This window comes from Penicillium atrosanguineum, assembly GCF_028827265.1.
Source record: "Penicillium atrosanguineum strain IBT 20685 chromosome Unknown utg000002l_segment0_segment0, whole genome shotgun sequence".
Classification (NCBI taxonomy): Eukaryota; Fungi; Ascomycota; class Eurotiomycetes; order Eurotiales; family Aspergillaceae; genus Penicillium; species Penicillium atrosanguineum.
This window is the reverse complement of record NW_026623134.1, coordinates 2,618,747-2,641,679: the sequence shown is the minus strand read 5'-3', so window position 1 is coordinate 2,641,679 and position 22,933 is coordinate 2,618,747. Positions and strand designations below refer to the sequence as shown.

General features: G+C 47.4%; 9 protein-coding genes across 9 annotated transcripts; 5 read left to right on the top strand and 4 right to left on the bottom strand.

Moving 5' to 3' along the window:
* Window positions 1-4,833: 4,833 nt before the first annotated feature.
* On the bottom strand, window positions 4,834-5,863 carry N7443_002783 (uncharacterized protein; the record flags this gene model as incomplete). Its single annotated transcript, XM_056882839.1, has 3 exons — window positions 4,834-5,486; window positions 5,537-5,665; window positions 5,722-5,863. The coding sequence occupies 3 exons, from the start codon at window positions 5,861-5,863 to the stop codon at window positions 4,834-4,836; spliced, it is 924 nt and encodes a 307-aa protein (XP_056744680.1).
* A 480-nt stretch (window positions 5,864-6,343) lies between these two features.
* Window positions 6,344-7,259, bottom strand: N7443_002782 (uncharacterized protein; the record flags this gene model as incomplete). The annotated part of the gene is made up of 2 exons (XM_056882838.1): window positions 6,344-7,016; window positions 7,042-7,259. 2 exons carry the CDS (start codon window positions 7,257-7,259, stop codon window positions 6,344-6,346), a joined length of 891 nt encoding a protein of 296 aa, XP_056744679.1.
* Window positions 7,260-8,237: 978 nt separating this feature from the next.
* Window positions 8,238-9,635, bottom strand: N7443_002781 (Cytochrome P450 61; the record flags this gene model as incomplete). Its single annotated transcript, XM_056882837.1, has 6 exons — window positions 8,238-8,282; window positions 8,336-8,807; window positions 8,856-8,980; window positions 9,053-9,336; window positions 9,389-9,468; window positions 9,616-9,635. The coding sequence occupies 6 exons, from the start codon at window positions 9,633-9,635 to the stop codon at window positions 8,238-8,240; spliced, it is 1,026 nt and encodes a 341-aa protein (XP_056744678.1).
* A 301-nt stretch (window positions 9,636-9,936) lies between these two features.
* N7443_002780 (uncharacterized protein) lies at window positions 9,937-11,712 on the top strand (the record flags this gene model as incomplete). Its single annotated transcript, XM_056882836.1, has 4 exons — window positions 9,937-10,102; window positions 10,154-10,304; window positions 10,363-11,611; window positions 11,677-11,712. The coding sequence occupies 4 exons, from the start codon at window positions 9,937-9,939 to the stop codon at window positions 11,710-11,712; spliced, it is 1,602 nt and encodes a 533-aa protein (XP_056744677.1).
* Window positions 11,713-12,974: 1,262 nt separating this feature from the next.
* Window positions 12,975-14,351, top strand: N7443_002779 (amine oxidase, flavin-containing superfamily; the record flags this gene model as incomplete). The annotated part of the gene is made up of 1 exon (XM_056882835.1): window positions 12,975-14,351. The coding sequence occupies one exon, from the start codon at window positions 12,975-12,977 to the stop codon at window positions 14,349-14,351; it is 1,377 nt and encodes a 458-aa protein (XP_056744676.1).
* Window positions 14,352-14,707: 356 nt separating this feature from the next.
* Window positions 14,708-16,522, top strand: N7443_002778 (cation:proton antiporter; the record flags this gene model as incomplete). The annotated part of the gene is made up of 6 exons (XM_056882834.1): window positions 14,708-14,744; window positions 14,797-15,003; window positions 15,057-15,182; window positions 15,235-15,406; window positions 15,460-16,000; window positions 16,058-16,522. 6 exons carry the CDS (start codon window positions 14,708-14,710, stop codon window positions 16,520-16,522), a joined length of 1,548 nt encoding a protein of 515 aa, XP_056744675.1.
* A 129-nt stretch (window positions 16,523-16,651) lies between these two features.
* N7443_002777 (metallophosphoesterase family protein) lies at window positions 16,652-18,049 on the bottom strand (the record flags this gene model as incomplete). The annotated part of the gene is made up of 4 exons (XM_056882833.1): window positions 16,652-17,009; window positions 17,059-17,339; window positions 17,391-17,848; window positions 17,917-18,049. The coding sequence occupies 4 exons, from the start codon at window positions 18,047-18,049 to the stop codon at window positions 16,652-16,654; spliced, it is 1,230 nt and encodes a 409-aa protein (XP_056744674.1).
* A 2,434-nt stretch (window positions 18,050-20,483) lies between these two features.
* Window positions 20,484-20,965, top strand: N7443_002776 (CVNH domain-containing protein; the record flags this gene model as incomplete). The annotated part of the gene is made up of 3 exons (XM_056882832.1): window positions 20,484-20,701; window positions 20,754-20,869; window positions 20,925-20,965. 3 exons carry the CDS (start codon window positions 20,484-20,486, stop codon window positions 20,963-20,965), a joined length of 375 nt encoding a protein of 124 aa, XP_056744673.1.
* A 458-nt stretch (window positions 20,966-21,423) lies between these two features.
* On the top strand, window positions 21,424-22,043 carry N7443_002775 (SRPBCC domain-containing protein; the record flags this gene model as incomplete). Its single annotated transcript, XM_056882831.1, has 3 exons — window positions 21,424-21,540; window positions 21,608-21,757; window positions 21,810-22,043. Coding segments are annotated over 3 exons (501 nt in total), but the record flags the coding sequence as incomplete, so codon positions are not given.
* Between the last annotated feature and the right edge of the window lie 890 nt (window positions 22,044-22,933).

Sequence of the window (22,933 nt, the reverse complement as noted above, 5' to 3'; positions counted from 1 at the left end):
TCTATGGTTAGATTCTGTCTGATAACGATCGACAGGGACCGTTACTATGGATTCACAGTGATTAAAAGGAGTTTCGTAGTACTGAGACTTCTCCAATAACCTTGTCTCAGAAACCTCTTGAAGGGGCGTTTGAACTATGTAGGGGGCTCCACTCGATGACCTATGTAGCTAATGGTCGTGCCAGTCAGTTTAGACTCTTTCCCGTACTTTTGCAGTGCCAAGACCCTCATTTTCCATAGGTCAAGGTTCAAACGGAGAATGTGAGGTGTTGCCGCCGCCACATTCGTGAAAATCTCCCGTTGTACAACTTGACAGGAGCTGTACTGATTGAACTGGAGTAAAGCACATGTGCGTTCGAGTAGAACATGACTCTGCATCTACAGATGGCTAGTTGGTTGCTGGCAAGCAGGTTTCTAGCACACATTTCCCTATTCTATCCACTTGCCACAATCGGGATTTGATATAACGATAATCTTCGGTCGGTCGGTCGCCTTCGCACCACAGGCTAAGATGTCGAGACGTAAAAATGTTGCAGTTGAAGGTGGCGCATTCCATTTGTGGTTATTGGTCGGGTGGTTTATCCGCAACATTGGTAGGACCATGGCTGATATTTCCAGCCAATGAAAGCTTGCAAATAATGCTGAACCGATAGTCGTTTTTGCATGCGTTGAGCAATGGCAGGTGCTTGCAAAACTATATTTGATGTGTCGTATTCTTCCACTTCTTTCGTCTCCACGTTGCCGGATGTCTAACTCCTGTTTTGGGTGACTACAAGGGCAAGCGCAGAAGGCGAAACATACTTTAAACTTTTCAAGGAAAAATGTATAGGGTGAACCAAAGGCAACAGGAAGCCTATCACAAGAGCAAAAGGTCACGAGCAAAAAGCACAGAGGCCACTAGTTAAAGCTTCACGACCGTACCTGATAAATCAGGCACCGATCGCTCCATATTTCCCGATCTAATTTAGAATAATGTTCCCCGAGGAATTGCATGGCAGTCGCATTCCCAAAGAAGCCCATTTTTCGTCCTGTAACAACTATCTATCGATTAGTTACTAATTAGGTATATGCTAGCGAGAGGCGGATGATATCGAAATATCAAGACTAGCCCGGCAGCGATACCGCTCGTGGCGCCTATCCGGGTGGAAGGCCGAAGGGGTTTTGTTCTAGACCCGTGTCTAATGCGGACATTATGTTCATCCCGTCATGAATACCGGACCCATGAATACCGGACCCTATTATTTCCAAATACAAAAATTTTTACCGTATATTAATCGACAGGTATACCCCCTTCAATCCAAATCGAAAATACTATGACTATCAGTAGTCTTTGCTACCAATATTTTAAGCGTGGCGTGGCATGGGTACTCATTTCCTCGATCTGACTACGTAGAAAAATTGCGAGCTATTAGCGTTTCAGGCGGTACACTAGATGTACTCTTCGCCCTATGATAGTTAACTTTGAGGCGAAAACAATCGCCGGAAATAGCAAGACATCCTACCATTTCTCTCGCCTGGTGCCCTGGCTCATTGACACTCGAGTAGCTAAACAGATATATCCTCGCCTTCTCCTGCATCGTAAGCATAGCAGAGAATCGTTGATCATCAAGGAATATCTTATTTCTGATTACGTCACGGAATTCTTGGTATGAAAGGTCCCTTCGGGTTTAAGAGTGAGCGGTTCGCATTCTTTTTCGGTATGATTTAGCTATCAATTCTCCTCTTCATGATCTTCCCAGCAGCTTGACATTGTCTTAGAACATTGGTTGTGGGTCAGCATTGATTTTTTACACCACTGCAAAGAATGAGTCCCCATGAAGCAGATCCACACAATCTGGCAACCAGGTCTTACAGGGCCTCCGACTCTGGTGAACCTCCCTATGACTTTACCACGCTGCCACCGAACTCAGACCAGAGCGGCCCTGAAAACGTTCATTCAAGGCGGGGGAGCTTGAATGTTCCAGATTTACAGCAGAGTCAGAGTCTGCCTTCCATCAATTCAATCCTTCACGGGGAACTCACACAAGTTTCCTCGACACAGCAGCCTACTCGCCACTCTCATGAGCTTCCGATACAGAGGATGTCTTTTCCCCTTTGTCAAGCCGCCTTGTCTCAATTCTGGGGTCACCAATCAGTCCCTACAGGGAGCGTCTGGTCGCAAGCGTAAGTTTGACAAGCTCAAATTCCTCTCTCAAATGCCCCTCCGTTACTACAGACACCTTCCAAATATCTATCTCCGTTCTCGCTAAGATCCACGTTACAGTCATCAATTTCAAATACCAAACTGGCATGGACGCACAGAGCATTCCCCGATGATATCTGAGTCCAACTCGGCAAATGAAATGCTTGACATCCCCCAAGTCAATGTACTCAGATGTGAATATCTTGATCCCTTAACAGGCCACGCATGTACCTCCTCTTTCTCTCGTCATGACTGCCTGCTTCGTCACAAAAGAACTGTGCACACCCCGGGCAAGGAAAAGTGGCAGTGTCGTCTGTGCGACGGGCATCGAAGTTTCACACGACATGACTCGTTGGCCAGACATATGCGCCAGATACATGGGGTTTTGAATTTTCCTGGAAAGCAGCGTTCAAGTATATAGTCTATGGTTGGATTCAAAGCAAGCGATAATAATAGTCTTAAGGATACAAATCAAATAACCATGTCGTGTTGAGAATAACACGAGTATATGTTCATGAGTGAAGACTTCTTCGTCAATGAGTAATATGGTGTTCCGATGTTTGTTCCTATCAAAGCTGGAGCCCGTAAAAACTAGCTACGTTCATATCATAGCGAGAAATCATTCTCTCTCAATGTTGGGAAAGATCACCAGAGGCTTGCTAATAGTTTATTCCAGCATGAAATTCTGAGTCCATGAGGGTTCAAACATTGAACGTCACCTCCAGCGCATTTTTCGCCAAGAAGACCTGGCGTGACCTTTCCATGTCGATAAAACCACTTCCGTAGCCTTCACCATCGCCCTTTCTACCATTCCCCTCGTTCTTATAGACAACTGTTTCGTCACTTTGCAGACACTGTACCCGCCTTCTGTGAGGAGGGTAGCAATGGCTTGTCACAAGAGCGAAAGTTACGACGTAGAACTACTTGATGAATGGAAGTTAAAAATTTTTGGCATTCTATGTTCACAGAAACCATCGTTAGCAAAATTCACACGCAATTGCGTTTACTATTGTGTAGATCATACCCAAGCCTCGTCATGGATTATGAGCACCAAGTCCTCCTCGAGCTCTCCCACGGATCAAAAAATACCTCATGGATAGTTTGCCTTGGAGAAACGCTGGTAGTGGGTACTGGAAGAAATCGTTCAATAAAACGCGGCATTCTTATCGTACTATGAAGAATTCATACTCTGCGCCAACCCAATAGGGCTTAATTATAGTTCTCGAAAGCTCCCAGTGCTTATAATCTTCCATTCTTGAGATATAACATGAAAATGGCTTTGCTGATCATAGATTAAGTTCGGGAATGCGAGCTCCTGGCTATTGCCCTGCGTTAAGCTTGGGACGTCTCGCCTGCTCTAAACCCAAACCTTAAAGCGTCCGGAAACAAGTACACCTGGAACTGGTGGTGGTAGATATCTAGCGTAACATCAATAATAAAACCTATCCATTCAAGATCACTGGAATTAGGCGCGAGTTACTAAACGAGACGGGAAGCCCAGCCAATAGTCCCGGCTTCTTCAAAAAAGGCAGGTCCTCGAGCCTCGTAGACAGATTTGATGACCACAACTGCCCCTTGCGTAGAATTGACAGGCAGCCTCCTTGATTCAAAGCTATTGGAATAAACAAAGCCTTCCGAGGAGAATTCCAAGCCCTACAGGGCTTAAACGTGTACTTACCATGGGTGCGGTAAATAGGGCCGAAGGACCCTGTAGGTCACCAATCTCCTTGGCAAGATGTATTAAAATGTGAGAACCATTAGTACGGGAATGTGGAGAAAAATATAGAGCTCTCTGAATTCCTTTTCAAGGCAACGGTTTGGTTCCATTACCACGAGACATCAGGCAGGGGTGTAGTCGCAGTTGAGATACCCGATTGGTGAATGTATCTTCAATCCAATCATGTCTCACCCTGTAAGCGGAAATATGCTCCCCCATTTCTCTAGCCCCTTACAGGGTAGCATTGAAAAGGTACAGATTGAAAACGTGATCAATGGAATGAAACCCCAAATTTACTTTTCCTAGTGAGTTTTGAAGGCGGGTGTACTTTTGTACTTTAACATTCCTATTTTCAACAAGATGGGAAATTTTCGGACTAGAAACGGCGAACTGAACTCTCTGGTTGAAAATGCTTGGCGAGGACGCTTTGATTCCACGGCTGACGTGTTGAAGCGGGCTGAAAATCGCAATTATGGTCAAGATGGCCGAAAACTATCCGAATGTCACTTGACTAATGCGGATTTGCGTCCTAGTCCTTCTTGGCGAGAAAATCGAGTTAAACAGTACGGTGCTGGGCTTCTTACATGGCATGATTATGAAACGTTGCTCAGCTTTTGACCAGGGCGTGCCCTCTACTCTCTTCATAATGATCAACAGATCAAGTGATAATGCTATTAGAATTTCTAATTTGCATAATGCTACAATTGTCCTGTTGTAGAATATATCATCTTCAAGGCCTCGTACCTAAGCCTCTAGCGTCTTCCGCAGAGCCTAAACGATGCTATCGCAGATGAATCTTGCTTAATTGTTATCGATGCTGCAACCGAGTGTTGCATTGAGAGAGAATACGGTCTGTTTGAACGGTGATCACCATTTCAAGGACCGGTGAATTGTACGAAAGTGAATTCGTGGAAACTAAACTCATGTATGTTTTCTCAATGACTTATGGTCCAGTTGCGGTAGAAGCGTTTGTGTTGTTCCAAAAATACTAGGGTCGCAATTGTTTGAGGACCTAGACGAACAAAACTAGGCGTCCATCCTCGGAATACCCACCGAATACCTTCAGCAGCGAACAACTCTCGGACAATGGTCAAAACTGAAAGTTTTTTCGCAGAGCTCATCAACTGAGTCCTAATTACGTCCATAGGGTTTGATACCGTAGTTGCTACCAGACTAGCTAGTAATGAAGCAGAGAAATGGATCAAGGGCTTCTCCTCGCTTGTGTCACCGACTCGCTGGAGGAGTCGCTTGAAAGCGTCATAGGATGCCAGTTGACTTGCTGTCATGATTCCCGAACGGAAACAGTTAGGCCAGATACCTTGTACAAAAGCTCTCCAGCCTTCATGTTGCTTCATTTGATACCACGCATCAAATACGTTCTTGTAGTTGCGACGATATTGTATAGGCAAGGACTTATCATTTTGCATCCGGATATTTGCAATATCGGATGGTGTGCCAAGAATGGCGCCAATGAAGCCTGAAACAGCAGCCATAGATCCCAGCGCCAGAACAGAGAGAGACTTGTCGGAAGTAGTTGTCGACTTTTTCAGCTCTTCGTAAATGGCAATTCGGGCGGTGCCGTAGGTTACTAGAAATCATCAGATATCTAATCGGAGCATTTGTTATTGACACACGAACATGATCTCATAAATCCTGCAGAAATACCCTGGTAAAGCCCATTCAACCCTTCACTTTGAACAATGAGGATTCCGGTTCGGATTGACCCTTGTTTAGCGCCATTTGACACTGTTTGCATCCGCACTTTGACTGTTCGGCATATCTGTTAGATCCTTGTCTTGACCCGTGTCTTCAAAGCACCTTACTGAGATCAAAGGGATGGGAAACAGCTACAGCCATACATGAGGCGGAGCCTCCAAACCATCTGGGGTACCGGAAGTCTGTCGGGTCCTTTTGTCCTGGATCAACATGACGAACTGGCAACGACGACAGCTTACTTTCTGCCATGTTGTGTGGTGCTCAAGGATGGATTTTCGGCGTCTTTAAGATTCTTAAGAGCTAATTGTAGGATGGCGGCTACCACTCATGTAACCGACGCCTGCTTCTTTTCGCAGACAAATGACCTCGGGATAGCCTTTTAACCGAGATTCTTGCAGAGATTCGAGAAAGACCAGAAACGTAAGGAAGTTATCCTCATTATTGGGATAGAAATTACTAAAATCACTCCAGAGGGATTCTTACAGATAAGAATAAAGGTTGGCTCTCCATTCAATATATTTGTGACCCCTTCTCTTCCAGGCGGATGGTGCCAAGACGCCTGTATGCTTCCCGCTGGCCCCGCCTTCTTGACCGTCTGCTGCGTCATTTAGCCGAGCAACTACCCCCTCGTTATTTATGAATATCGGACAAGTCCTTGGGGAAAATCAAGTGTCCTGTGTTTTTATACCGCTTCAAAGAAGGATTGTCTGAAATATTTCAAATCTCTGATTAAGCATGGCTGTGTATGGCCTGGCGACGCAAGTGAATGCTTTCACTGTGTTTCTTCAAGACTAATATTATCGGATACTCAGAGACTCCAGAATCACACTTGGTCCCGGAAGCCACGCTTTGGGAAGCATCCCACTCTCCGTTGACACAGCGCTGGAATGCAGTACCGCCATTGCAGTGACAATAGTCTTCCTGGCTACAAGATTCGCTCAGAACCCCGGAGGCAGCAGGGGAGGTGCTAGAGGTGCTGGTAGCGGCAGTACTTCTGGCGGGTTTGCTTGATTGGCCCTGATCAATTTGTCCGTTGGGGGCTTGGACATTTCCAGGGGCAGCTCCGTTAGCCTGAGCATGCGGTGTGAAGACCGCTGTTGTCTTAGATGAAGCAGACGCCTCAGTGGCAGATATCTCAGCAGTACTTGTCTTAGGCACGCTCGTGACAGTCGCAGCAGTCGCAGCAGTCGCGGTAGTGGCGGTTGTGGAAGCGACTGTCGAGGTAGCAGTGGAAACGCTGCCGGCAGTGTGGAGAGCGGGACCCAGGATAGTATAAGTGCTGACGGTTTGCCAGATGTTCACGTAGGTGCCGGGATCAGTATCCTTGTACAAACTTTCTCCCAGAGTGCCGCTTTGAGATGCTTGACCGAGCCACCGGGCTTCATAGGGGCTGAGAGAGCTCCTGGAGCAGAGTCGTGGTGACAAACGATATCAAAGTGTTATATGCAGTAGGAGCAACGTAATAATCGTCCGTGGAATTGGTCGACCAAGGCATCAGCTCTGGTGGATCAGACTCATAGTAGTAGGTATCAACAAGGTAGCCACCGTATGTTTTACCGTCCACTTCAATACTACTAACATATCCGTGGGTTGCGACCAGCGCAGCCAATTCCAGTAGAAAATGTGCAGTCTTAGAAATATACATGTCGTAGTGTGTTCACAGGTCACGCGAAGCGAAGCACAGTAAACAAAAGAGGGGAAGAATACTTCGCTCAACGAAGTTCATCAAATGGAAAAGAATGGAATAATGAGCAGTAGAAGAGAGAAAGTTTTCTGCTTGGTTCAAGTCAGCCCAAGGAACTGCATGCCTTAATTAAAATTCCGAGGAATTCTCTCTTTGGAAATTGCACAAAACTCATGGTACCTGAGCCTCAATGATAGTTCGATAAACGAAGGTTCAAGTGTTTCATATCTGTGGATAGACTGGAGCCACCATCACGTCCAAGAGTCATGTCGACAAATATGTTGCCGACGATAAGCATTCAAATGGACCCTTCATTTCAACCACTATCTCAAATTTTGCTATGTTTTACTTGTTCAAGCGAACATGGTTGCTTAGAGGTGCCTCAACATGAATTGACTAAGCTCAGCTCCGTTGGATCCTGGACACGCAAACAAAAAGCCCCGTATCTCCTTACAAAATACTTTGAACAGTTCTTCCGCAATTTTAAGGCGATTCTCAGCACATATCTACAAAGAGGTAGTGGCAGTGACTGGCTCCAATTCAAAGCAGTGAGTGTATGAAATTGAGCGGTGACGGGTAGTTCGTGTCAACTGCCGAAGGGTGAAACGCGCTAACATCTAAGCGAGATCAGAGATCAGGAACAGATCAGGAACTAGTATACGATCCACCCGTAATCTATGTCACATTTTCTGCTGTGACTGGTCTTTCATTACTTCCAAGCGCTAGGTTCGTTAATCTAAAAATCTAGGGTTGGCCGATTTTTTACCTTTTATTTGTATTCATAAAAGCCCCGGGCTAGGACTACCTGATAATATACACGTAGTTTCTGATGGCACTGGTCGCGTTTCAGTAACCATGATAGCTTCCCAATGAGGTCGAAAAATTTGCTCAGCATGCATTGTCTCCAGCCACAAAATGCTCTTGATGCGGGTCTGGACGTCAACGGATGTAAATAGTTGCAGAGAAGTCGAAATTTTGCGCGTTCTTTGCAAAAACCACTGGTAATGAGCTGTGCCAGCGGATGCCACCATTCCTACCGCGGCAAGCCAGATATCGAGGGAGCTGTATATCCGAGACGTTACGTCTAGGCGACTGAGATTCTCAATAAGGCTGATGACGACAGTGTTCAACATAATTGCGTGTGAGTAATATGTTGGCCCCTGTATAATGAACATGTAAATTAAGACTGCGCAGCGAATGCATTCCGAAATTGGTGATCGCTGAACATTCGCTGCGTCCAAGGGTAGATAGAGAAGTCGGTGTATGACGAATGATGTAAGGTCGTGAAGTTGTGTATTGGGAAATTGCATGTTTTGGATCCGTTGAAAGACATTTCGAAGGCGAATAAAAACGTTCCTCACATCATAGTCAACATCAAGGATGGTTTCTGGCAACTCATGAGTGGCGGCCGGGTCTAGTTGCCATTCCGGAATCGGAGGTATCCCATCTCCAATTCCGAAATCATCCTGTGTGTCAAATTGAGGATGGCCCATGATGAGCATCGAAACCCTAGACGCGTGAGCACGATTTTGTCTAGGCAACTAGGAGGTGGCTCACCAGCTGATCATTCTCGCTGTGAGGGGGCTGGTTTGTCGGACCGAGTTTATCCCACCCCGCATTTTAACTAGTCTTTTCACCCCGTCAACATGCATCTCGGCGACTTTATTGTTACCTTTGCCAAACTGTAGATTGAGGTCAGTGACTGGTTCAGAAACAGTGAGCAGGAGCCCAGATGACTCAAGAAAGGATCTTACTTCAATCGTGGCCAGGGTGATGACCGAGTTCATTGTTCCGTCTTGAACAGCTAGTGACGTGTTCCCAATTTTACGTCGTAATAAGGCCACCGAGTCAGCCATGAGGATCTCTGAGGATCTGAAGCCCTTCTGGGCCAGCAGCTCCTCGTCAAGACATGCTGTCTGCAATGAGACATGAAACAGTGCTGGATCTCCCAAGGCAAGAGGCCACCAGGACACGAGAAACGGATTTGTGGTTGCGTTTAGGTCGAGTGGATAATATTGGAAAGCAATCTTGTGGAGGACTGAAGTGGTTAGTTAATATCCGCTTGGCAACTTCTATTGAGGCCTACGTACAACTATGGATAAGGCGCTGAACCTGTTCCGGGGGGAGCCTCGTCTGGGGATACGAATCGAAGGGGTCGAGAGATCCCGATCTATAATTGGTCAAACAGCTGGATCCCTCCAGCGATCTCGTGGGCTCATTGGCATAGATGCATTGGGTTTTGCGCCTAATGCAACGAGCACATTGTGGCGTGTTCAGATTGCAGCTCTGTTTTGATTTAGAGCATGCAGTACAGGACCGGCGAAGGGTTTGGCGCATCTTGGAAGAAAGGAAACAAGTAGAGAAGCCGAAGCCGCAAGTTAGTGGAGACTTGACCCGGCGAACCCGAGGGCGGTGAACAGTGTGCCCCTGGGGGAAACTGAATCTAGTGAAGCTAGGCCCGAACAAGCCTAGACGCCGCGGTCTCGATTCCACCTAGTCCCAAATTGGGTGGTTAATATAGCATCACGCAACATAGAGAGGAGAGGATTGGGGCAGTCAATATAATATTTGAGGCTTTGTTTCCTCAAAATTTCCTGGACTCTGCTGAAAAGACTTCTCTTCCCATAAGGTCGACACAATGGCATCTGAAATCGTCAACATCTCCAGCGCTTGGCCTGAGTCACCACAAACACGACATCTTGACACTTCTCGATTGGAAATCACTCTTCCAGACTTACTTACGGGATGGTCTCCCTGGCAGTATATCGTAGCCTTTCTGGTCGGCCTCATCGTCTATGATCAAAGTAAGTATGGGCTTCAATTCCATGGGAGAAATCAGCTCACCCCCTCTCTAGTCATCTACCTCAAACGAAAGGGTTCGATCGCTGGTCCTACATTCAAAATCCCCCTCATAGGGCCATTCATCCAAGCACTTCATCCGGAATTTGAGTCATACCTCGCACAGTGGGCGAGTGGACCCCTCAGTTGTGTATCAGTTTTCCACAAGTATGTATTCTCATCATGAGCAGAAAACATATTGAGCTGACCACACGATTCTCATCAGGTTTGTGGTCCTCGCTTCCGATCGAGACATAGCCCATAAAGTTTTCAAGTCTCCCACCTACACCGAGCCATGTATCGTCCCGATCGCAAGAGACATTCTGGGCGAAAAAGCTTGGGTTTTCCTCCAAGGCAAAGCCCACACTGAGTATAGGAGAGGACTCACGCCTCTCTTCACCAATCGAGCTCTTTCCAGCTATCTACCGGTTCAGGAAAAAGTGTTCACTGACTATTTTGGAAAGTTTGTTGCGGCTAGTAAGGCGAATCAGGGCCGGTCAACAGAGTTTATGACGCTGTTCAGGGAAATCAACTGCGCCATCTCCTGTCGCACTTTCTTTGGAGACTACATCTCTCAGGACGCTGTCACGAAGATCACTGAAGATTTTTACGTGGCTACTGCTGCTCTTGAGCTCGTCAACATCCCCCTTTCGATATATATTCCGTTCACCAAATGTTGGCTGGGAAAGAGGGCGGCCGATGCAGTACACGTCGAATTCGCAAAATGTGCCGCGGTGTGCAAGGAGAGAATGGCACTAGGCTCAACACCTACATGTATTGTCGACCATTGGGTTCTTCATATGATGGAGTCAAATCGATATCGTGAGAGAATCACCGCGGGCGAAAAAGATGTCGAGAAACCATCCAATCTGATCAGAGAATTCTCAAATGAAGAGATCGGAGAGACATTGTTTACCTTTTTGTTTGCATCTCAAGATGCCTCCAGCAGTGCTACAACATGGCTATTCCAAGTCCTCGCCCAACGACCAGATGTACTCGATCGATTGCGGGAAGAGAACTTGGCTGCCCGAGGTGGTGACAAGTACAAGTCATTTGATTTGCCGATGCTTGAGTCGCTCACCTATACCAACGCTGTTATCAAAGAGATTCTTCGCCACAGACCACCAGTCATCTTTGTACCTTATCTTGCGACAAGGGATTTCCCTGTCACGCCCAACTACACCGTCTCCAAAGGGTCTATGATCATTCCATCCTGCTACCCAGCCCTACATGACCCGGAAGCCTACCCCAATCCAGATGTGTTCGATCCTGATAGGTGGATCTCTGGAGATGCCGAGGCCAAGACTAAAAATTGGCTTGTCTTCGGCGCCGGGGCCCATGACTGCCTCGCTAGGAGGTATGTGCCGCTATCGATGGCTGCTATGATAGGCAAAGCGGCGCTCGAACTTGACTGGGAGCACCATGCTACACCGCAGTCAGAAGAAATCAGAGTATTTGCCACACTCTTCCCAATGGTGAGAAATTCCTAGTGAATTACCATTTGTTTCCCTAACAAGCGACTTGCGCTAACTTTCATTAGGATGGATGCCAGCTGGTCTTCAAGAAGCGATTGTAATCATAACCTAGTATAAAAAGAGCCACTTCGATATCTCAGTGACCGTTATACAATTCTGTGTCCGAGACGAAGAGGTTTCTTCAACCATGTACCCTAATCAAATAAAGTGTTTCCAAGTACGATTATTTTCGTATTCAAAAATCTGCTCCGAGTTCCAAAGACCCAGCAAAAAGCGTACGAAGGCTATCAAGTTGTACTTTTATAGTGTCCGCCCTTCAGGAGGGTTAAATCGGACGTGTTGTTACGGTTCTGAGGTGGCTTCAGGGCCGGGCCATGCGCCAATCAGCCCCGCGAAAAATGCTCTCTCACTCTCACATTCCAACCTTTCAAGGTTCGCTATTGCTGCGCTCACATCTACCTAGTGACTAGAGCCAGGTCAAATATGAAGCATATGTTTTCTTTTTTTCAGCAGAATCCTCCAATCCCTTCAGGTTTCCGGTTGGGACTCCCAAATACCGCATACCGGTTTTCGCAGGGTATCTATATGCCGCGATCAGGGCGTTTACGTACTGGAAGGCGGTAATGGTCGACACTCTGAATCAGACTTGGACATTTGTCTATCGGAGTTCGAAGTACCTCTCGACCATTCATCATTTATTTATTTGGATGGTCTGGGCCTTTGCCGACGCCTACATGAAGGAGCCTTGACTTGAGCCGGCGTTCATTCAAGAGCGCAATCCCCCGCTTCAGCATTCCACTGGACTTAGCAAACACTTACCGTAATCCTCTTTTCTGGTACAATTGAAAGTGAAAAACTAGTCCATAAAGTTCCTCTGTGCGGTAAGCTTAACTAAATATATTATGGTTGATCAAATGGCCCAGGTCAGCAGTTCGCCATCGCATCAATTTACCGGAATCATTAGATAAATAAGCACCGAACCCACGTAAGATCAAGCACGACTCGTCTCCGCTGCTGGGTCTTCCCGTTCCCCGATGACATCCCCGATTGGTGAGTGCAAGAAGTGGCTACAGCTTCGGATTTCGAATCAGGTTGAAAGACCAATGAATGTATATAGGATGTGGGGCTGACAGTACGGAGCAGCAATGCTACGTATGTAGGGGCAGGATTGTGGGCCATCAGAGGCCATCGGAAGCAACAAATCAAATACCAGCCGTGTTTCACCTGTCCATGGCATATTAACCTTAGAAATGAATGCAGTGTTACACAAGCAACTGAAACAACTGAAATGAATCCGGCTTGCTTCATTAACTGGCATCTTCCCGATCGATGCATACCTGGTTCATGTGCCATGTAAAGCATTATGTCTCTCTCAGCGCTCAAGGTTGTGTTTGCTCTTTGCTTTTTGCATGCGCCTTTTACTCAAAGCCATAAAAACACCATTACTCGTGATGTTGCCATCATAGGCGGCGGGTCTGCGGGCACTTTTGCAGCCGTAAGACTTCGCGATGAGGGGAAATCAGTTGTTCTGGTCGAGAAAGAAAGTATTCTGGGCGGTCATACCAATACTTACAAGGATCCTGAGACCGGGGTAACGGTGGACTACGGTGTCGAAATATTCCACAACCAACAACTTGTCAAGGACTACTTCAATCGATTGAATGTATCATGGACCATCGAGGTTCCGAATTTCGGTTCATCTTCTCCACATTACTTGAATTCATCCGCCAATTCAATCATCTATGAGAGCCCGGATCCTAGGGAAGGACTGCTCGCATATGCGGAGCAACTAGCCAAGTATCCAAGCATCGAACGAGGATTCTTCCTTCCCGACCCGATCCCGGAAGATCTGTTATTGCCATTTGGCCAGTTCCTTGCCAAGTATCCCGGAATTGGGAACGCGGCCTACACTATCTTTCAATATGGCCAGGGTCTTGGCGACTTCCTCAATCAGCCCACACTATATGTGTTCAAGAACTTCGGACTGGACATTATCCAAGATATCTCGACTGGGTTCTTGGTGACAACAAGCTCGGACAATTACGAAATTTACGATCACGCGACGAAAGTCCTCGGGCCCGATGTACTTTTCAACGGCCAAGTGGTATCCACGCAACGCAGAGATGACCAGGCAATCGAGCTCGATATCGAAACACCTTTTGGCACTCAAGTCGTGGTAGCGAAAAAGTTGTTGATTGCCATTCCTCAGAAGCTCGATAACATGAACCATTTCGCGCTCGATACGCGCGAGGCTAATCTCTTTGGCAAGTTTGAGAACACTGGTTACTACACATCCTTGGTCAAGAATACCGGACTCCCAACAAACTTCACTTCCTACTCTGTGAGCTCTGGGACGCCATATAACCTTCCCACACTCCCCGGAATCTACTCCATCTTCGCGACGGCAATCGAGGATGTTTTCGATATCAAGTACGGTAGCCCGCATAGTGTACCAGACGACTTTGTTCAAAATGAGATTCTCTCGTACATCAAGAAGTTGCAGGCCAACGGGTACGCTGAGAAGGTATCTGGTGAACCAGAGTTTGTCGCATACAAGAGCCATGCTCCCTTCGAATTGACAGTGTCCCGAGATAGGATTGCGAAAGGGTTTTACAATGACCTTTACTCGTTGCAGGGCCATCGAAACACTTGGTACACTGGAGCTGCTTTCCACACGCAGGATTCATCGATGATTTGGAATTATACCGAATCTTACGTGTTGCCTGAATTGTTAAAATAACTATTAGCCTTATGCTTGGCGACTTGTATTAGTCTCGGAGACGAGCAAATGATTGCGATGCAATTACAAGGCCAGCCACCACACGAGCACTTCGAAACATCAAATCAAATTCACTTCTCCATTGTTTCTCTTCATCATTGTTTCCTCCAATTGTTTACCCTCATAATTTACGGAAATGGACGACTTTCCATGGGACTGGCGAACAACACGTGACCCGACGTCATAGACATCAATGGCCAAGAAGCCCAAGAAAGTGCCCAGACATTGGTGCCGATGAAGAGAATTTTTCAGCGGGCAGCTCAATTGCCTTCCTTCATATCTTCCATTATTGGAAATATTCTCTGCGGGGCCTTGTCATGGCAGGAGGCTTCCTTGCATACCACGAGCCTGGTAGTAAGTAATCGCCACTAGCGGAAGTAACGCCCAGGCTGACAGTGAATTACAGTCGTACAGATTTTAATAATCATTTCATTTTTCTTTTTCTTGTCATTAGCAGAGTGGTTCTCGGCGAAAATCATTCGTGCGGGCATTATTGGCCAAATTGCAGTTGGAATTATATACGGGAAACCATTAGCCGATATTCTTGAAGGCCCGTGGCAGGAAACATTCCTCGCGGTTGGATATGTTGGTTTGATTTTGATTATTTTTGAAGGTGAGTACGTTGGAACAAGTGAATCCAGGAAAGGGTGCTGACAAGGAATACAGGCGGCCTTCAAATACGGCTGGACCTCTTGAAGCAAAATTTCTTCTCCAGTGTGTTAGGAGCTGCGACGGGCGTCATATTGCCGATCGCCTTTTCTTATTTGCTACTCTATTTAGGATACGGATATGGTATGTGCAAATTCGATTCCACACTGTCACTTCTTGTTCTGACATCAATTAGGCGCTGTCGAGACATTCATTATCGGAGCTGCGCTCTCTGCCACCTCGTTAGGCACCACTTTCTCCGTTATATCCTCTGCTGCGAAAGAGGTCGACCTGTCTCAGACACGGGTTGGCTCAATTCTTGTGAGCGCGGCCGTGATTGACGATGTTGTTGGGCTTGTATTAGCCAGGTACGTATCTTTCTCTCCGTTTCCACTTCCTTGGAACTGACATAGAATTTAAGTGTTATCCATGATTTGGGTGAATTATCTGGCCCCGACTCGGGTCACACCAGCCTTGGTTGGATCATCGGTCGCCCGATCGTGGCATCAGTAGCTATGGCGATTCTAACGCCTATCCTCACGAAATGGGTATTCGCGCCCGTCTTTCGCCGCTGGATCGAGCATGCATTTGCCAAATATGATCACGTCTCCAATATCATTCTCATGGTCCTGGTTCTGTCGGCATTCATCAGCATTGCATCATATGCTGGAACATCTGTCCTATTTGGCGCCTTTCTCGCTGGCTCATTCCTCACTTATCTCCCCAGCAAGCATCCGGATGGTCCTTTCGTTGTCATGAGCCGCGAAGAAGGCGAGCAGGATCCCGATAGGAGTCCGACGTTCATTCACACATTTGAGTTATACCTATTGGATACACAGAAATATCTGATGGAGCCACTATTCTTCGCCAGCATTGGTTTTGCCATTCCTTTTGTGGGACTTTGGACTGGGAAGCGGATCTGGAGAGGCATTCTCTTCTCACTTCTAATGACAGTTGCCAAGGTGAGTGGCTCTTACCCTCAATCTCCCCTGAAGATATAGAGCTAATTCATCTCACAGTTTATCGTTGGAATATGGATTCCCATCTTCGAGTTCATCGGCTCCCGAAAGTCACCGAAGCCTCACAACCCCACGCCCAGCGAGAGTTCACATGAAACCCATGGAAAGAGAAACAGTTCCGACGCAACGAGCGATACTCCAGTAGCGCCAGAGAAAAAGGGCAACTACGGCTCAGCATCGCTTTCTGGGCTCCTTCTCGGTTCTGCAATGGTAGCACGAGGAGAGATCGGGTTACTGATTGTAGAAATCGGGTATAATGACACGAACTATGTGAGCACAGAAGGATTCATCACTGCTGTATGGGCCATTCTTCTCAACACCATCGTTGGCCCTGTCACAGTGGGCTACTTGGTCAAGTTCTACGGCAAGCGAATTGGAAAGAGTGCTTGGGGACTTCAAAAAACAGGAACGACCAGCCGACAAGAGACGGAGACGGCGGGCACAGTGAACAATCACCACGTCTAGAGGAACATGAATTGAGGAACTTGAATCAGAAAATTCACCTAGAATTGTCATGGTTTCAGCGGTTTTGTCCTGTTATGCGTAAGGTTCGTTTACTCTGTACATGCAAGGCAGATTCGTGAAGACTTCCAATCAACGTCTCCAGAACATAACCCCGATCGAAAGCCAGAGACAGATCATCATAAGTAAAGCCGAGTGGTCATGCACCCCAGACGCACTCGAAGTCTCGAAGGATCTCTTATGGTTGATCTTCGCATACTTATCTTGGCCATATGTGGCATTAAGCGTGACCGGTGCCGAGATGGTGCCGTCTTCCAAGCGAATCCAAGTCTTAATTTCATCATCCATAGTCTCCTGGTCCAAGAGAACCTGACGTCCACCACGGGTCGCGTCACCATAACCTCCATATCCAGTATGCCGACCGTAGCACATATTAATTCCATTTCCCTTCAGGTCCTGATCAACAGTGTGACCATCCCATTTGAAACACCTGTGCAAATTAGCAATTGGCCTGCAGAATCTACCCAGTGGGAACATACCAATCGTTCTTGTGGTCGTGACCACTGAAAGTCGCCATGAGACCGGTGGTATTCAGAAGAGCCTCCATGAATCGGCGGTCTTGTCCCGAGTAGTCGGTGTCCATGGAACCCTGTGAAACCACCGTTTCGCCATTTATTCCGGGGGTTCGTGAGGCGTCGAACCCGTCTTGTTGATATTTAAGCATGGCGTGGGAGGGGATATGGAAGAATGCCAGCGAAGGGATAGTATGGTCATATTCCGCTGACAAGTTCTTTTTGGCCTCCACGAACCAGTCGACAACCTGGGTTTCAGTCAGCTTGTGAAGATAAATATTTGGGTGGGACGTTCATACGGATGCATCCACCCAGTCGCCTCTATTCCCGGGGCTGACATCTTTATCGCGATTTGTGGCATAGCTTCCACCCTTTGAGTCGAAGAACCATAAAATGAGTGCCGGGGTGCTGCTCTCCGGGGCCTTGTGGGAATAGACCGGCAAATAATAATTCGTGATTCCAGCCTTGGGCGCAAAGACTTTTCTCTGAGTCAGGCTGTTGGGATATTTCTTCTCCTGATCAAAGACGTCCTGTCGGGGGGAGAGATTCGTATTCGAGTCGTGATTCCCATAGGTCGACGCCCATAATTTGCCTTTCTCGACCAAGGGAGACACGACGTCGTGGACGTATTCGCTAGAATTCGAAGCTTTCGTGAATTCGCCAGAGACCAAGTCTCCGTTTATCACTACAAAATCCGGCGATTCCTTTTCGAGGACATATCTCATCACACCCTTGGACTTGACATCCTTCGAGGCATCTGCATATGAACGTGGTCAGCATACTCGGCCCGAGTAGTGCAACCTGTGACCTGAGGCTTGAAAATACCTTCGGCGAAATGTAAATCCTCAAAGACAGAGATCTGAAAAGTGCCATCCTTGGAGAATCTGAGAGTCTGGTCGCTCACCTCCGCATGGCGATCTGGTGCCATGACGTACTGGTTTGGGGTTGAGCTTGACATGATGAAGGCTGGAGAGACTTGGTCTTATGAAGGTGAACGGTTGCAGATGCTTCTGTGGAAATTGAACTGCAGCTAAGTCACGCACGTCATGAAAAGAATCCAGGGCAGACATTCCCAAGCTAGGGGGTGCCAGTCGGGGTCTTTAAGTGGGCCAGGGCCGGAAATGAACACTCCCCGTCCGCCAAGATCGTCGATCCATCATCGATTTTAAGTCTCCGTACCTTCAGCTGTTCCGAAGTCTGGGTCCTTTCCAGTCTTGTGTAGCTATAGCTTGATTGGTCTCGGTCTTAGTCTCTCCCATCACTCAACCCTCTACTTAGGATTTCTCATGCTGTTCCACACGACTCTCAGACTGACGTCCAAGCTGATCGGCTAAATTACCCCGCACTCTGAAACTGAGACAAATCGCACCCCTTTTTTAAAGTTCCCAAGGGACCAGGCGATGACTCTCATGGGCTCCACGAGTACCTGGCTGGAATGTGGATGAGCGGCGGCTCTGTGCTCCAGGGCCAACATTCACAAATGGACTCAGATCTGCAGGCACACCCGAGGAACCATACATAGTTCTCGTGATCGCTTGTCTTTTGGAGACTCCATGGCTTTCGATGTCTCTTTACCAGTCATTGCTTGGAGATATATTCGGACTGACATTCAGTGGTGACGCCTATTTCTGAACGTCGACATGATTGCAGATACTCCTTCGTTGACTGAGGATGACTTGACTGGAAAAGCCGTCTCCAAAACGCGCAACGGCACCCCATCATCTCCGTAGCTGAAACAGATTTATCTAGATTCTCCACCACAACTTTCGACAAAGCCTGTGTTACAAAGTACAGGTGTAAAGCTATCTATGCAAAGCCTCTCCTGAGTAGACAGAAATATCGTGAGGCTAGTGGCAGAGGCAATCCGTCCAATCAGCGTGTCTTAACAGCAAGACCCATGGGAACCCGCCTATGTGAAGTGTAATCTCAGTAGGTGGGTGGAACACGCAGAAGGCACGCTGTAGTTTTTCCACCCGGGTCTCAGAGGTGCTGTATCCCCACCATGTGATGAAATTGATGGAATCGCTATTTCGTTCATTAAAACTTGATTGGGAACGGACACTTGGGGGCTGGGCGCTGTTGGTCTTCGGTCGGCTGATATCGTCCGAGCACTTCACCCTCACATCCCACAAGCAGTCGCTCATGCTAAGCAGCTTGGTGTCTCAGATTCTCGAAGATGCTATGGAGCACTACCAGCAGTGACCGATAGTTTTACTATAATTCACTTTTCCCCTCTCCTTCAACGATGATGATGAAAAGCCACAAGTTGGCCCAACTATCAACCGCAGTCGCAAATTTTCTGAATGAGCAGAGTGGCAGAAATCACGGAACGTCGAACATTTCTCCTAAACGTCGTGACTGTCCAATGATAGGCGGGATATACCCAACTCAGCACGAGGTGAAAGGCCATGAAGAGCGGGTCAAGGGGCTACTCGGTTAGACCAAAAGAAAGTCCCATAGGTATAAGACATGTCTAGTGGATCTAACCTGCAGTTAGTTGTCATAGTGTGGAGCGTGGAAGATGTTGGAGAACCGCAAGGTTGGAGTTCCGTGCAGCAAAGTCCACTTTGTAAACCTCAATCAGTCTGCAATGACTCGAATGGTAGCACTCAAGAGAAATCTTGATAGTCGATTGGCTCTGTCTTAGAGATGCGATATGTGGTGGATCTAGTGGTCCTGAGCTCGTGTGGAATGTGTCCCTTGCAGTGATTTTCGGGATCGGCGTGTATGATCCACGCCTGACTTTAGTGGATCGCAGATTCACCGCCATGCTCTCGGTGGAGTGATAGTGAGTCAAATGCACAGAATGGCAGGAATCATAATTATACGTAGTAGAGAAGGTAAGTTTCCTTGGAGCTGCAGTTGGCACATTCTGGGGTGAGCTGGCCGTCTACCCTCTTATCCTTAGGATTAAACCTACTGAACACCAGGCTTTTGATGATCTAAATCTTCTATTTCTGCTTCTGGTATTAAACAGACTTCAAACAAAACCTTCATCATCTAGCACATTGTGGCTTCAATTACCCAATGTACTTCGAATGGAGCGGAGACAGCTAAGGTTTAGCCCAGACAATGGGGAGCGCGAAAAACGTCACAATCGAAGGAAAAAATGCACTATGACCTCAAGTAACAAGAACTGACTTAGACTTTTTCCAGCTGCGGGATTTCCAGCCCACGCAAGGAGCCATCGTAGCTCTCCTATGCCCTGCTACTGGATGCATCAGTACTACGCCAGTTCTAGATGATCTCAAGCAACCGGAAGCTCCGAGGACTTAACACCCCTTCTGTTATATAAATACAAGAACGCTGTTCCTACAACCTCACTGCTTCATCAGCATCAGCATCAGCAAATTCTCCTCTTGTTCTCTCCTTCATACTACATATCTACCACCATGCAATTCTTCCTGAAGAACATCGCCCTCTTCTCGCTCCTCGCGATCGTGGTCTCTGCCACCTCTAAATTCGCCAACACTTGCCGCTCAATTGAGGGCTATGGCTCCGAGCTCACGGCCGAGTGCCAGGAATTTGAGAACGGCCAGCTGCGCGAGACTAGCATCGATCTAAACCGGTGCCTCAAGAACAGCAAGGGCTCCCTCAAGTGCGGATCGAAGTAAGCATAGTATCTACCTTTCAGCAGGCTCAGTATCTAATAAACGGTACAGTGGCAACTACCAGGATTCCTGCATCAACTGTGTCATGAGGGGACACACCGAGTATCAGTGCCAGTGCCGCAACGTGGACCAGGGTCACAGCTACGTTTCCACCACCATTGACCTGAGTAAGTCGTTCGGGACCTCGGTTGTAGAGCCAGCTAACGTGTCGATCTTTAACAGACAAGTGCATCAGCAACAACCACGGTGAGCTCCGCTGCTAAGTCAAGTTCTCGATCAAGCATTTGAGATCGGGAACACTTGGACAGCCCGGATAATGGAATGAATGAGGGAGGGGCATTAAAGAAACCTTCAAAGCTGAAAGAGAAGTTGTCCTTGGCGAAGGAATACATGAGGATATGATTTTTATGCGATTACGCTCGTTACCTATAACATCTGGATCAACGCCATAAACTAGCTATAGTTTTTGAGTTGATTAGTACTAGTTAGTATTTGTTCGAATAAACCCCAGCAAGTTATTGCTACTCAATTCAACACCACAAAACTGTCCAATTTCATCAATCGTCGATACGTGTTCTTTTCGGCCCCATTTGAAACTTGCGGATAGTAGGCACAATCTGAGGTCCTGAAGATCTTTCAGGCCTGCGATATGGGCCTTCAGAGCGGGGTCATGCAGGATAAGCAACACGGCTTGTGCACACGCACCATTTCATGACAAGGTCTCACCCCTTTCTCTAATTTTCGACCTTTTGAATCTTTACAATCCACAGACAAAATGCCCTACAAGAACGAAAGCTCTATTGAGATCGCTGCGCCGCCTGCGAAGGTGCGGGAAATTGTACGTGACAGATCACCCGAGACAACAAGAAAGCTACAACCGCAAAACTAACGAAACATGCACGTAGTTCCTGAACTTCTCGGCATACCCAGAATGGCACACCGATTTCATCAAGGGGATCGAGATCCAAGATAAGGACAAGACCGCTCAGACGCTCGCAGATGGCGACAAGCTCGATGTCAACATTGAGAACTTCAAGTTCATTGCCGAAATCAAGGTGAGGGAGTTCAAATCCGGTCTCAGGGCACAGCGCTAATCAGGATATCTAGGCCAACTCTGAAGATTTGTTCTCGTGGCAGGGTCCACCCGTCTTCACTATCGCCGGTCTTCATAGATTCCACATCGAGCCTACCAAGGATGGCGCGGCCACTATCTTCACGCAGTCGGAGGAGCTCAAGGGTCTGCTGGCCTGGATGATGAGTCCGTCGCTGCTGGGCAAGAAGATGAAGGCCCACTTTGCCGAGTTCAATCGCGACCTCAAGGCTCGGGCTGAAGCTTCTTAGGTGTGGCTGGCACTAGGGCTGGCACTAGGGGCGTTTTGATCAGCCCAGGGGGGTAGCTGCAAGCACGTTGTTATTCCCACGCACCTGTCTGGAGCTGTCGCCGTTTGTTCTGAGGATATCCATTTGATAGAGTTGTATTCGTTGAGCTGCTAGATTGATTCCAAGATTCCCATCAATCTCTATTTTTATTTTTACTGCGCGGAACTATTTTCGAAAGAGTTGTTCGATTGACAGGATTGTGGTCGGCCTGAGTAATAAGACGGACAGGGTTCCTGTAACAGCCCCTGACTTTGGCCCCCAAATCTGATATCCACTCTTCGTCAAGTTTTTTCGGCTTATTTATGAGAAAATGGCGATCGTCCGAATAGCACAATTGCCGGCGTGCAGGGGTGTTGGGCGCTGGAATTGACTCGGAAGCAAGACTGAGTGGATCGAGTGTGGAGCGGAGAAAACAGATTTGAAGAACTTAGAAGTCAAAAACTCACGCAGTCATAATTAGAGGGAATGAGGTGGTAATTGAAGAAGTGAGGTGAGGGTAGGAAGGGAACAAAGAACATCCAAAAAGATGCAGTTGCAACACCAACAGCCAGCTTCCCTGTACGGGACGGTGTATTCTGGCATCGCCATCCCAGGCTGGAGACTCGTCTGCGATATTACTATCCTGAACAGTAGACTCCATGGCTTAGCGACCCCCAGCGTCGTGGATTACTCGCACGAGTGAAGTGTCGAACCCAGGATTCGAACCAGGCACCAGTACCCGCTGGCTTGCGCCGAAGCAAGGTTGCCGTCTTAGCGGTGACTCTCCCACTAGGTTATCCATGACAGATAATAATTATAACACCAATTTTAAAATATACCACAAACCCATCGAATTCATATCTGGCAGTCTA